A 12,919-nucleotide genomic window follows, 5' to 3' on the forward strand; every position below is an offset into this window, starting at 1 on the left:
CCAGAACCTCGAGGCGGTTCCAGGCGACCCGGGAGCGACGGCGGTTTGGGTCAGGAGAACTTTGGTCCTCCAGGTTCTCCAGGATCTCCAGGTCCTCCAGGTTTTTCAGGTCCTCCAGGTTCTGCAGGATCTCCAGGTTCTGCAGGATCTCCAGGTTTTCAGGTCCTCCAGGTTCTGCAGGATCTCCAGGTTCTGCAGGATCTCCAGGTCCTCCAGGTTTTTCAGGTCCTCCAGGTTCTGCAGGATCTCCAGGTTCTGCAGGATCTCCAGGTCCTCCAGGTTTTTCAGGTCCTCCAGATTCTCCAGGATCTCCAGGTCCTCCAGGTTTTTCAGGTCCTCCAGATTCTGCAGGTCCTCCAGGTTCTCCAGGTCCTCCAGATTCTGCAGGTCCTCCAGGTTTTCAGGTCCTCCAGATTCTCCAGGATCTCCAGGTCCTCCAGGTTTTTCAGGTCCTCCAGATTCTGCAGGTCCTCCAGGTTCTCCAGGTCCTCCAGATTCTGCAGGTCCTCCAGGTTTTTCAGGTCCTCCAGGTTCTCCAGGTCCTCCAGGTTCTCCAGGTTTTTCAGGTTTGGCTCTGAAACTTTTCCCTCAGGTTTTTCACCATGCTCTTCTGGCCGCTCTGCCCGGACTCGGGTCGGGTTTTCTGCGGCTCGTCCGGCTCTGACGGCGGCGCCGTCTTGGTGTCGTCCCTCAGCCTGTAGTCGTCGGACTCCTGGTAGCGCGCGGCAGCGGTCGATGACGGCCATGATGGAGATCTTCTCCCGGCTGGTCGGGGAGCGGATCTGGACGTATCCGTCGTCCTCTACCGGTTCCCTGTTTCCGGGTTCTGGAAGCTTCTCCATGATGATGATCTTGCGCTCGGGGTCGTCTGTGAGCGGCGCCTCGGCGGCGATGTAGTAACCGGCGGCGGCGCTGCGTTCCTGCCGGGTCCGCTGCAGGTCGCCCAGCTGCAGGCTGAGCCGCGGGTCCAGAGAGTTGGCTCTGTGCAGCCGTTTGGACCGATCGCCCCGCGCCGCGACCCGCCCGCCGCGGGGTCGGCTTGCCCACGCGTCGTCGTCATGGAGATGACCGGGTGATCCGCTGGAGTGCCTCCTGCCGTCCAACATGCGGTCCGGGATGGTGCAGCTGCGGCTCATGGGCCGGTTCTGGTTCCGGCCGCCGCTGGAGTATCTGGAGCGGAGTTCCCGCACGTCGGGCCAGCTGAAGCCCTCGGCGGGGGGCGGCGGGCTGAGGGGGGCGTGGCCTCCAGCGCCCGGGTTCTGGTCCAGTTCCACTGGGCTCAGCGGCAGAGACTTGGACTGGACCTTCGGACCCAGAGGCAGAGTCAGGATGGGCTTCCCTGAGCCTTCCTTCTCCTCCACCACACAAGCCAGAGTCTTCCTGTTGAACGGGCCGGCCGGGCTTCGCTGTCGGACCACCGGACTGGAGGTTCTGATCCGCTGGCTGTAGCGTCGAGCCAGAAGACGGACTTTGCTCTCGGCTCTGTCCACCTCGTCCGTTTGCTCCGTCTCCTCAGCGGGTTTGTCGCCGCCGGTCTCCGCCCTCAGCTCCGCCCTCAGCTCCGCCACCCGGGGAACCGTGGCCCGCAGCATCACCGTCTCTTCCCCGAAGCATCTGGAGGTGCCGGTCCGACTCCCGGCCCGGCTGAGCGCTGCGGTTCTGGTCTTTGGCAGTGAGCTGAGGGAGTCCTCTGTGACGGCACTCAGGTCGGAGTTCTTCAGGTCCGGGTCGCAGCTCTTGGTCCGGGTTAAGCTGCTGACGCCGGCGGAGATGGAGGGTTTCTCTCTGGACTGACTGGATTCCCTGTCTTGGCTTTGGGATCTGGAGATCTGTCGCTCCATCGTCTGCCAGATCTTAATCATCTCTGATGAAGATCTGAACTCTTCCTCTGACAGGTCATCGTGTGTCGGCCGGAACCTGAGCGGTTCTTCGCAGTCGCTGCTCAACAGATCGGACTTCAGCGGGTCCAAGGACTGACTGGAGGCCAAGCGGTTCTTAGTGGAGAGAGGATCCAGATCCTGAGGTGTGGCTGAAGCAGCAGGATTGGACTGGGCCGTCTCATCTCTGGGGATGCTGTTGAAGCGGCTGACGGAGCTCCGGACCAGGCCCGACGGGATGTAGGTCAGGCTCTCCCTGCGCCGCAGGCCGAACGAGGCGTCCTGGTTCTCGGCGTTCTCGTAGTAGCTCTTGATTTTCCCGATGAGCAGCTGGTCCTGCTTGGACAGGGTGGAGTCCCGCCTCCGCCGGACGCTGCGGTCCGGCTCGAAGAGGCTGTCGTCTCTGGGGGACAGCAGGCTCAGGTCCGCTCCGCCAAACGCCTCGGGCGGATCGGAGGAGTTGCTGTTGAGGCGCAGCGGGCGGTCGGCCGACTCGGACCGCAGGCTGAGCGTGCTGCCGGTCCTGCTGGGTAAACGAGGGGACAGACAGCCCAGGGAGCGGGCGTCATCTTGGGCCAGGCTGCCTCTCTTGATGCTGTTAAAGTGCTGGGCGATGGCGCTGGCCTTGTCCAGAACCGAGGACGGCAGAATACTGGGAGAACTGGACTGGTCATCGGCCGCCTCCCTCTCGTCTTCGTCCTCCTCCGAGGACTCGGCGCTGCTCAGGGTCTTGGAGTCAGAATCACATGTGGCAGAAGACGGTGGGTCAGCAGGTTCTGGATCTTCATCAGGCTGCAGATCTTCAGACTCCTGAGGAACCTCAGGGACTGCAGAACCTGCAGGCGGTTCTGGTTCAGAGTCTTCTGGTTTTTCCATCGGGTTCTCTTGAGGTGAAGCATCTGCAGACTGACAACAAAAAGATTTGTGTCAAAACATGAGGCTGGTACCACTGATGCCTGGATAACAACGTTCAAAACTTGTCCCTGATGTGAATCGACCTTTGACCCAAACCTTCTCAACTGATCTGACTGATTCTGTCTTCGATGGATTCTCAGATTCGTCTCCACTTGCAGACCCAGACCAACGATTTGACTGGCAACAGACTGAAGTCAACAACCGCAACCGATTTACGATAAGAGCAGCAACCGTCGATAACAACCTTTAAAAACCATCATCAACTGACTGGAAACCCAGAGGTACAAACACAAGATGACGTGATTGTAGCATCGACCCACGGTCCAAACATGTTCCCGCCCCGTTAGCGAGGAGCAAAACGCCAACTCAGATCGAACCAAACAAACAGGAACCAGGTGGAGTCCGACGAGACACCAGAGAAGAAGAAACCTTCAAAACGACAAATGAACCGTCAGGACGATGCTGGAGGTGTTCCACTGGTTAAAGGCTGAGGATTCGAGTCCCTGACATTCTGAAGTTGCTCTGAACAGTCAACAGTCGTCTGGTTAAGCAAAGTTCCTGAATGGTTCCTGGAAGCTGCTGTTTACCTGCTCAGGTGTCGGTTCAGGTCCGATCAGCTCGTCTTCAAAGAGCTGACCGTTTTCTTTGGTTGCGGCGTTGCAACTTTTCTCTGCCTCCTGCAAGTAAAAATATATTTCAGTCACGGACTTTAACCTGCAGAAGCCATAAAAGTCCAGTTTTAGGGATGGAAATAAATATCGGCGTGTTTGGAGAGAGAAGCAGCACAGCAGCTTTTGCAAAACATGCCAGGAAAATAAATGCTTAACAAAGAAAAGAGGAATGAGCAGCAAACTGATGCAAACCTTCAGCGCTCAGGCTAACCTGAGCAGCTGAGCGCCCTGAGGAACTCCACAAGAGCAAACCAAGGCCAAGGTAAGTCTCGAGTGTCTGAGGTCAAAGTTCAGGTGGCTGATTGTTTCACTGATAGCATAGAAAACATCATCGGTGGAACCGGGACCTTTTCCTTGATTTAAAACAAACTCCTATGTTGCTAAAAAGTTACTTATAAGTTAGCTTTGTGTTATGTTAAGTGAAGGACTTGAGGACTTGAACTAGACCAAACACTTGGTAAGTTTTTGTGTTTCTGCAGTGTGAGCAGCAGCAGCAGCAGCTGGAGTTATGGCGGCCGTCCGTTCAGCGCATGACGGAGCTGCAGCGGCGCAGGCAGCAGAAAGCCTCACCGTCCCCGCAGAGGAAAGGAAGGCCTGGACGGTGTGTTGCCAGCAGGAGATGGCAGCCAGCACGGAGCTGGCAAAGTCCTCTACCTGCTCGTCCTCCAGGAGGAAGTCGTCCAGCCGGCCGGCCTCGTCCTCGCCGCCGTCCGGCTCGCCCAGGCTGCTGGAGCCCAGGCTGCTGGAGCCCAGCGTGCTGCTGCTGATGGCGCCCTGCAGCGAGCGCCTGTCGCCCGCCAGCGCGTCCTCACTGACCGCATGCTGCGGGACGCCACACACTGCTCAACATGCTACATGACATCCATCTACAACCGCGGCTGGTCGCCCCACAGATCTGACGGTGGCGGGTCAGTTCCTTACCTCCAGAGGCGCTGAGGCAGCAGCAGGTCATCGGACGATTTGATTGGTTGGAAACAGAAAGAACTCGTCAGAATCACAACATTACAGACTAAAGCAAGTTTTATGCTTCTGAACCATAAAACAACTTTTGCTGCAACTGTTAAATAACTGTTTTATGCAAGAACACAGTCATTACAAAATGTTCCACCGCCCCCAAGAGGCTAAAGGTCGTCATTACACTCTTACCTGCAGACATCGGTCTTCAGGAAGTGATTCTTTCAGCTTTGGAGTTGTTGAGTTTTACTAGATTTTAACATGCTTAATGCAGAATTTAGAATGAATCCACAAAGATTAATTTAGAGGAAGCTAAGTATGCTAAATGTTTCAGCTAGTGAAATGCTAAAGCGCTAAATTAAGACTTAGCTTTGCCTTTAACATATTAGTGGAAGTGCAGCCTTAAATCAGCCAATTTAATTAGCTTGAATTTATCCAGAAAAATGACTGTAGAGGAAGCTGAATGTGCTAAACATGGTCAGAGTTAAAAAGATGGAAAACAGATTTTTACCTTTATTCCTCTTCAGCATCTGCTTGGTTGGTTCTGAGGAAGAAATGAAACCATTTTTAATCAGAAATGATGAATTACAAACATTAATGTGTTTCATACCCAGAGTTTTCATAACTGAACTCAACCCAGAGCAGGAATACTTCAACATGTTGCTCAACTAAAGGTCAAAAGCATCTGGCCAAGAAATTAATGAGGTGCAAAAGTATTTGGTAAAACTTACAGAGCAACTGATCAATCATTTCAAATTTAATAATCACCAGATAGAGTCAAATAGAAAGTGGAAATTTTGATGTTACAATAATTCATGTAAGTAAATTAGTTTCTTTCAATAAAAACTTGAGACTTCAGCAGAAGCTGCAGGCGTTCATCTGTCTGCTGGATTTGAAAAGGTTTGTTTTTCATTCAGTGACAGTAAAACGTTCTGCAGTAGAAATATTCCTAACTACCCGACTGCCTGCGGCCCTGGCGAGCGTCTCGGGGAAACTCGTCCGTCTTCTTCAGCCGCTCGGGGCTGTAGCGGTACCGGGCCGGACCTGCGGACAAGCACAGCGCCGTCAGACCCAGAACCTCCGCTGGAGGACGAAGAGCAGCGGAGTCATCCTCACCGATGGAGTCCATCTCCAGAATGGCTTCCTTCGCCTGAAACACAAAGCAGGCGGCTGCTGGGACTCTGTGCTGGTCTGACTGGTCCTGCTGGAGACCGAGCCACTCACCTTCTGAGGGATGGCCGCTTGGTGGTTTTCCAAAATGATGCGTTTGATGTGATGAGCCCAAAGCTTCTTTTCTTCCACCGTCTTGGCCTGAAACACGAAGCGAGTGAAGAGAGACGGCAGATCGGAAATCAGTTCACGCATTTCCACAACGATTTTAAAAACTGACAGTTCTGTGGTGGAAAGACTGGATCTCAGAGCAGCGATGGATCAACAGTCCTTCACTCAGACAGCAGTTCAATAACTGATTAATGGTGATTAATCAGTTATTGAAATAACCAGCAACTTTTCTAGTAATCCATTAATCGTTAACCGCAGGATTAAAAAGTACTCTAATTTTGTTTATTATTATTTTAATAAACAGTTAATCACGATTAATCAATTAAACCTTCGCCTGGGATTCCTCAAGGCTCTGTCGTCGGGTAAATTTTGGCTTGGAAATATATTTAGGAAAGTTTATTGCAGCTTCCTCACAAAAGATAATCAAGTATTTTGTGTCTCTGTTTCCACTATTTGTCCCTTTGGAGGAAATTTGGACTTGATGGTTGATATTTACTCTTTTTAACGTATTCCAGCCGGCTGCGGCAGCTGAAGCAGCTGCGGCAGCTGAGGCAGCTGAAGCAGCAGCAGCGGCGGCTCACCTGCACGTTGTGAGTCTGTTTGAGGTGTTTGTAATGGCTGACGCTGAAGCTCAGCGAATCCTTGGCGCTCTCGATCAGCAGCAGCGTCGACGACTGGAGAAGAAGAAACGTAGAGACATGAGAACGAAGCCGGCGTTTCTGCCCGGGGCCCGTTGCCGTGCTAACTCACAGAGATGTGCGTCTTGTAGACGAAGTGCTCGCCGCGGCGCTTGGTGATGAGCAGCATGCGGTCGAACAGGAAGAGCGTGCGCTCGTGTCGAGCCCGGGGAACCTTGAAGGTTCCCTCCAGCACCAGTTCGCCGTACGTGGTGAGGTCCGGACCTTTCCAGTTCACCAGCAGAGACTGGACCTCCTGCAAAAGGTCAAGGGTCAGACCAAGCCTGCTGCTGTTAGCGCTTTAGCATAACTGTGCTAATGGGTCGCTACTAATGTGGAAGGAATCAGGATGAGTTTCACTTTGTGAATTGAAAAACTACAATAAATAGAAAGAGAGATTTATTGATGATCATCAGGCCGGCTGCTGCTGCAGCAGCCATGGAGACGCTGCAGCTGCAGCAGCCATGGAGACGCTGCAGCTGCCATGGAGACGCTGCAGCAGTCATGGAGACGTTAGCGACCTGCAGCCGCACGGCGTGCTCGTGTTTCCTCTTCATGTCGTTGATGTACCAGGCCACCCAGGTCATGGTGTAGAGCGCCTCCTCCACCACATCGTAGCCGTCCTTCTGAGGGCCGAAGTGCTTGGCGATCTCCTGAACACCAACAGCAAGACAGAAAATCAGGTGGGAAACAGCCGTTGCTCCATGTCCGCCATGATGGATCTACTGTCCTGGAATTTAAACTCAGAGTTTAGGATCCAAATATCACCCAGAAAACAGTTCAACACTCTAAACTTTTACAGTTCTCTCAACATTTTGAGCAAATTTTTACAATATTTAAACAAAAATTTGCTTTGAATTTATTCTACACGGAATAAATATGGAGCCTGGAAAAACTGTAGGCCTGGATGAAGGGAAACCAAAACACGTCCTTGAAAACTCTTAAAATAATTCCAGATTTTTCCAGACAGAGATGAAATCCTTAGAAACACAGAACCAGAATGATTAAAACCAAATTAACCATCCTGTTCATCCTATGAAACACCAGGAGGGTGAGGAGGGTCAGCAGGTCAGGTACCTGGAGCAGCAGGTGGTACTTGAGGATCCTCTGGACGGGTTTGAGCAGGTAGGAGCCCAAAGGCAGCGAATGCTTCAGCGACGCCTGGCGGTCCCGGAAAAACTTGGCCACAGACTTATTGTTCATGCACTTTGTCAGCGCTTCCACCGACCTGCAACAGGTGAGGTTAGAACAGGTGAGGTTAGAACAGGTGAGGTTAGAACAGGTGAGGTTGGAACAGGTGAGGGACAGGCTTTAAACATCAGGTAAATGCAACTGAGACTGCCACCAAGTGGTGAGGAGGTAGAAACAGAGAAAATGTGAATTAGAGGTAGATATTACTACAAGCAAATTCAGGTAAAGATGAAAACAAAGATGTGAAAAATCAATGAGGATTCAACCTGAAATCAGTTTAAATGAAAATGAAATGTGAACAGGTGTGATTAGGAGAAAAAGGATTCAACCCTGTTCAGTAACGCCGGATCTGCAGAGAACTATTAGTTTAGTAATCGATTGTTCTGCTGAATATTCTGATAACTAATATAATATTTTGGTGATTAATCAAATATTCTGACAATCATCAGACCAATGTAATTAATCGATTATTCTGTCGATTAATCATCACAGTTCGATTAATTGTTTCGGGTGATGAATGGATGAACTGGACGGTGTGAGCAGGAGGAAACCAGGAGTCCAGCCAGACCCGCTCGGTTTGGACTTACTCTGGGTAGCTGGTGCAGTACTGGTGTAGATATCGAAGTCTTCACTCTGGAACAAACCAGGCATCAGATGAAGACTTTCCTCACAGCAGCAGAACCATTCTCACCTCCATGTTGGGTTTTAACCGACCTTTGACACGAAGCAGCTGGCGATGGCGACGGGGTCGTTGTCGCATCGCTCCAGGTCCTGCAGTAGCTCGCTGTGAAACGGAGGAACGGCGTCTAGTTCGCTCATACTGAACGTCTTTTAGCTTCAGCTAACTTCAGCTAGCTTCAGCTAGCTTCAGCTAACTTCAGCTAGCTTCAGCTAACTTCAGCTAGCTTCAGCTAACTTCAGCTAGCTTCAGCTAACTTCAGCTAGCTTCAGCTAACTTCAGCTAGCTTCAGCTAGCTTCAGCTAACTTCAGCTAACTTCAGCTAGCTTCAGCTAACTTCAGCTAGCTTCTGCTAGCTTCTGCTGAGCTTCTGCTAGCTTCTCCTCACCTGTTGAACTCATAGATGTCCTCGATGTTCCCGAAAAGGTCGCAGACCAGCTTGGGGTGGTTGGACAGGTCCGACTCGTCGATGATGTGAGCGAGGTAATCCTGAGGATGAGGATGAGGAGGATGAAGGTTTTTTCTTTCTGGATTTACTCAAGTTTTAGGATTCAACATAAATAAACTGAAATCACATGTAAAAAGAGCATTGAATTAAATATTATTAATAATGTTTTACACATAAATCCCAAAGCAGTTTGATTGTAATGCTGACTTTCCTCCAGCAGGGGGCAGACTGGATCCACTGGATCCTTCAGTTTGTTTTTGTAGTTGGAGGAAATAAAAATGCATCTTCATGTTACTAAATGGAAACATTTGTTATTTTATCTTTTTTTAAAGCTCAATCAATATTTAGTGTCTTTTAGATGCACTCAGACTGCTGCTAAAAATCAAAACAAGTCTTTTAATTTTGACCAAAGATCATTCAGCTTCTATCCATGGATCCAGCTGCTGTTTTCTGGCTTGTAGCATCTTTGCCTCAGTTCCAGGTTAAAATGTCTCCTCTGGTTCTGGTTCTGATCCGTGTTTCTAACTGTCTCTCTCTGACCCTGGGCGTTACATGAGCAGGTAATCCCTGCTAATCTGTGAATTACAGGGCCAAGTCACTTCCTCCAGAGCAGGACATGTCCTTCCCTGTCCGCCGGCCGAATGGCCTCTGCAAGAAATGAAGCAGCTTCCTGTTTCAAGCTGAACTTTGTGGATTTGAAAAACCACCGTCAAACAGAGGAAATCATTTTGGAATCATCCTGAAATGTTCCAAACTAAAACCTGTTCAGGTGTAAATGACAGACACCTCTGCTGCACAAACAGGAAGTCCTCCGGACCACCAGGGGGAGCCGACCACACCGCACTGAAACATCGTGCCAGGAATTTTGACTGTGGTCAAATTATTTGCTGTTTGCATTTTTTCTGTTCATTGTAACGTTGAAACACTTAATAGGATTAATCGCAGTGATTGATTAAAGAAATAATTGTCAACTAACTTAATAATCAATAAATTGTTGACTAAAGTAAACAATTGATTTCTCTTATCAAAGGAAGTCATTTGATTAAAGAGCATCATATCTGAGTAACACCTGGTTCAGAATCTGAGAAAATCTGATTCATCCAATTGTTAATAAGCTAATTTAGTAATCAATTAATTAATATTATTAATTGATTAAATGATTTACCTCTTCTAAAGTATTTTTACTATTGAATAAAAAAGGTTGAACTGGTTAAATGAAAAATCTGCAGTGGGAATGTTTTATTGATTAATCATCAGAATAACCAGTAGAATAATTGATTACTTTAATAATCGTTAGCTGCAGCTCTAGTTGTATATCTATTAAAGTCCATGAAGAGGAGGAGGACTGCATCTGATTGGTCCGATCAGCAGGAAGGAAGGACAGGAAGAGCCAACATGGCGTCTTGCGACTCAACATGGCGGCCTGTGACTCAACATGGCGTCTTGTGACTCAACATGGCGGCCTGTGACTCAACATGGCGGCCTGTGACTCAACATGGCGGCCTGCGACTCAACATGGCGGCCTGTGACTCAACATGGCGGCCTGTGACTCAACATGGCGTCTTGCGACTCAACATGGCGTCTTGCGACTCAACATGGCGGCCTGTGACTCACCTCCACTATGATCTTCAGGTCTCTGACGTACATCCGCTCCGTCTCGATGATCTCCATGACGATGCGGTCCAGGTGCTTCAGCTTGGGGTCGGGAACCATGGTGGCGCCCACGAAGGGCAGCACCGGCTGCCGGCGGCTGGACGCTCGGCTCGGAGTCGAGGCTTTGTTGTTGTTGTTGTTGTTGTGAACGAAGCTCCGCCCCCTTTTCTCAGGACTCGGGTTCTGGTTCGGGTCGATCTCCGGCGGTGGGGCGACGCAGTCGTCCCTGGAGGACCCGGACCCGGAGGACCTGGACCCGGAGGACAGTGTGGAGATCAGGCTGAGCGGGCGCTGGCCCGACGCCGGCGGGTCGGAGGGGTCAGAGGGCGTGGCGGACGGAGCGCGCTCATCGCTGCTGATGGAGGCGATGGACAGGCGAGGTGACTCTGACGACCAAACAAATCACAACAAAAAACAAGTCAAAACCACCATGTTGTGACCACACCGCCCCCTATCGGCTCAAACTGCCAATTACAACCAAAAAGAGAATCCAACTGGCAGAGACCCGACAGCAACCAGGAGCAGAATCGCTACATTTCTCATCTAAAGACATTTAAACACATTTTACTGAACTTGTTCAAATAAGAAACTTTCTCATTTAAATGAAATGCAGAGCGTCTGAGATTCTCAGCTAATTAAACCAAATTAAAGCGCACACCACTCCAAACTGTGCATAGGGGCTGGCTTCAGTGAGTCACAGCCAGAGAAAAAAATGGATTAAAATTGTGCATCATTCTGGCATCTAAAGTAAAACTGTGAGGAGTTTGTTTCAGCTATGGGGAAACAGGAAGTGAAAAACGCATCCGGACGACTTTTAAAGGAAACTTTCCTGACAAACACAGTGAATCACAAGCGGCTTCAAACATCAACAAACATCAGCAAACATCAACAAACATCAACAAACATCAACAAACATCAACAAACATCAACAAACATCAGCAAACATCAACAAACATCAACAAACATCAGCAAACATCAACAAACATCAACAAACATCAACAAACATCAGCCAGCGTCCATAAGCGTCTGAGGAACTTCACCAGGTTTAACAGGCAGAAACTGAACATTCCCAGCTGATCGATTCGATTCTAGAGAAATTAGAACCAAATGTACAGAATCAAAAACATAAAAACATTATTAACCCAGTGAGTACTGTTCATTGGACAGAACCAGAACCAGGTCCAGGACCGGTTTCTGTTCAGCATCTAAAGTAAAACATAATTTAAATACAAGCGAAACCTTTGCAAAGGTCAAAGGTCGTCATGCAGAGATGTGACAAAGTGTTTGGCCTCCTTTCGGACTTTCTGACTTTTTGTCTCAATTAAAATTGAAACAAAAAAAAACCTTAAGAAGAGAAAACTCAGGGGAAGGAAAACATGAATACAGAATATTAACAGAAACGATGTTTCAGATGTGAATCTTTTCTTCTGACAATGAAACATTTAATTAAAACTTTCTGTAAGGTTCTGTTTGAAAATCCGTCAGCTGATACTTAACAAAGATAGTTTGGTGCATAAAACTACTTTACTATTTACAAAGTATTCAAACTATAATTGTACAAAGAATAAAAAAGATTTAAATGGATTTTAAGAACTGATTTAAAAACTGATTTTAAACATGTTAATGTAAAAACTCTCAGTGTTATGATCCACAAAAATAGAGATTAAAACATTTGTTTTTGAGTTTTGCATCTTATAATAGCAATGTTAACGAAGAGGAAGAGGAGGAGAAGGAGGAGGAGGAGGAAGAGGAAGAGGAGGAGGAGGAGGAAGAGGAGGAGGAGGAAGAGGAAGAGGAGGAAGAGGAAGAGGAGGAGGAGTGGAGTTTGAATGAAAACATGCTGCGGCGGTCCGTTGGCCGCCCAGCGAGGCGTTCACTGACCCTGCAGGAAGTTTGTGGAGTTGATAGCAGATCCAGTTCCCATTAAACCTCTGGACTGCTGTCAGGTCCGTTACACCGAGCAGAACCTCGGATCAAAGCCAGAACCCGACAGAACCGGCAGGAAGCCCGACCTTCACAGCTTTTAGAGGATTTCACTCACCGATTCGGCGCAGCGGCCGGCCGTCCGAGGCGCTCCTGAAGCAGATCGTCACCTTCTGCTCTGAGCAGGAACACCTGACCACAGCAGCTGCTCTTCCTCCTCTTCCTCCTCCTCCTCCTCCTCCTGCCCCCAGGCTCCTCCAGAAGCCCCTCTGGTACCCCATCACACCCCAACAGGCTCCTGATCTTCCTGCAGCTAAACTGCAGCAGAGAGGGAAGGTTTAACCCAGGGAGGAAGAGGAGGAGTTCTGGATCACAGGAGGAGGAGGAAGGTCTGGGGCAGACAGCTAACCACCAGTCTGACCCAAACACACCAGGGGTCACAGCGCCTCCTACAGGTCACTGAGTCACAATACGCAGGTGCAGAACAGAGAATGAAGACGAAGGATGGTTGGATGTATAAATGGTTGGATGTATAAACGAACCCTGATGTTCTCCATCTGGTGGGAATGAACTGGGACCAATCAGCCTCTTCTGGTCTGATGGTTTAAACATTTAAAACTCGTATCTGCTCTCTGATTGGTGGCCGTGTG

The 12,919-nt window shown here is 49.4% G+C and overlaps 1 protein-coding gene across 1 annotated transcript; it reads right to left on the bottom strand.

Annotated features, from left to right (window-relative positions):
- Nucleotides 1-458: 458 nt before the first annotated feature.
- Nucleotides 459-12,919, bottom strand: LOC129353648 (pleckstrin homology domain-containing family G member 3-like). Its single transcript, XM_055023011.1, is given in 19 exon segments — nt 459-718; nt 720-2,783; nt 3,380-3,469; nt 4,118-4,285; nt 4,385-4,395; nt 4,929-4,961; nt 5,375-5,461; nt 5,534-5,567; nt 5,642-5,728; nt 6,280-6,372; nt 6,449-6,631; nt 6,897-7,028; nt 7,453-7,603; nt 8,154-8,178; nt 8,181-8,199; nt 8,281-8,350; nt 8,634-8,734; nt 10,308-10,732; nt 12,388-12,919. Coding segments are annotated over 19 exon segments (4,092 nt in total). The 5' UTR covers nt 12,551-12,919; the 3' UTR covers nt 459-562.

Source organism: Poeciliopsis prolifica, unplaced genomic scaffold (genome assembly GCF_027474105.1).
Source record: "Poeciliopsis prolifica strain line A6 unplaced genomic scaffold, Auburn_PproV2 SCAFFOLD094, whole genome shotgun sequence".
Lineage (NCBI taxonomy): Eukaryota > Metazoa > Chordata > Actinopteri > Cyprinodontiformes > Poeciliidae > Poeciliopsis > Poeciliopsis prolifica.